The 1,128-nt window shown below is 52.6% G+C and overlaps 1 protein-coding gene across 1 annotated transcript in view; it reads left to right on the plus strand.

Moving 5' to 3' along the window:
- LOC104984302 (phylloquinone omega-hydroxylase CYP4F2-like) overlaps nucleotides 1–638 on the plus strand; it is a 16,054-nt gene extending 15,416 nt beyond the window's left edge. Inside the window, exon 13 of the mRNA XM_010833979.1 lies at nucleotides 388–638. Within this exon, the coding sequence (XP_010832281.1) occupies nucleotides 388–565 (178 nt within the window). The 3' untranslated portion in view covers nucleotides 566–638. The remainder of the gene's footprint in view (nucleotides 1–387) is intronic.
- Nucleotides 639–1,128: the final 490 nt, after the last annotated feature.

A 1,128-nucleotide genomic window follows, 5' to 3' on the forward strand; every position in this document is an offset into this window, starting at 1 on the left:
ATCTGAGATGGGGGTGGAGAGGTGGGGGTAGGGGACTGGGGGTGAAATTCCAGGTTAAGTGTGGGGCCAGGAAGGGGGAAAACTTTAAGATGGTCACTTTCTCTCCACTCCCTCAGACATTATGGTAAGAATCTGGGGAATGGTGGTGGGCTCAAGGAGGGGTTCATGGTGTGCTGAGGGGACCCGCTCCCCTGTCTACTGGTCTGAGTTCAGCAGTGGAGAGTGGACTAGGGTCTGGAGATATGCAAGCCCACATACGGTTCCAGGCATGGTTAGCCTCTTTCTCTATACTGTGGGTGGGAATGGGGGTTGTGGGCCAGATACCAGGTGTTTTGGGGTCCGGGTGAGGGTTCCGGGTGCAGTCAAAGCCCCCACTCCCACCCACAGGAACTGTATCGGGCAGACATTCGCCATGACTGAGATGAAGGTGGTCCTGGCGCTGACGCTACTGCGGTTCCGCGTCCTGCCGGACAAGGAGGAGCCTCGCAGGAAGCCAGAGCTGATCCTGCGCGCAGAGGGCGGACTTTGGCTGCGGGTGGAGCCGCTGAGCACAGGGCAGCAATGACCCATCACCTTCTTGCCTGGGATCCATCGTGACCCTAGACACCTCCAGATTCCCAGGAATAAAACTATGCTTCTCATTTCCGTTCCAGTCACATCGAGAGCCAGCCGGGGCGCTTGGGGCCTGGGAGGACCTAGGCGGGTGGGCGTGGCTATGAACCTGGGAGGTAGAGGGAAGGAGGGAGGGGAGGGGAATGGGGGCAGGTATAGTTAAAATAGCTGGAGCTACATCTTGGATCATGAGGACAAGACTACTCTTTAGGGAAGGTGGAACAGAGAGCTAGATGCAGTCAGGATCAGATGTCCTTGGATCCACCATTCCATCCCTACAAAAGTCAGCATTCCAGTCTGCCATTTACTAGCTGTTTGATTTGGGGAAAATCATATCACTCTCTAAGCCTCAGTGTCTTTATTACATAACAGTAGCCACTTCATTGCCATGTTGTGAAGATTTATAAGCAAGCGTGTGTAAATGACTGATAATATCTGGTAAGCATCTTCAATAAGTGTTCATTTCCTCCCTTCGTTTTGCATCATTTTCTCAAACTTAAAATGTTTTAAAGTTAC

This window comes from Bison bison, unplaced genomic scaffold, assembly GCF_000754665.1.
Source record: "Bison bison bison isolate TAMUID 2011002044 unplaced genomic scaffold, Bison_UMD1.0 scf7180017863978, whole genome shotgun sequence".
Classification (NCBI taxonomy): domain Eukaryota; kingdom Metazoa; phylum Chordata; class Mammalia; order Artiodactyla; family Bovidae; genus Bison; species Bison bison.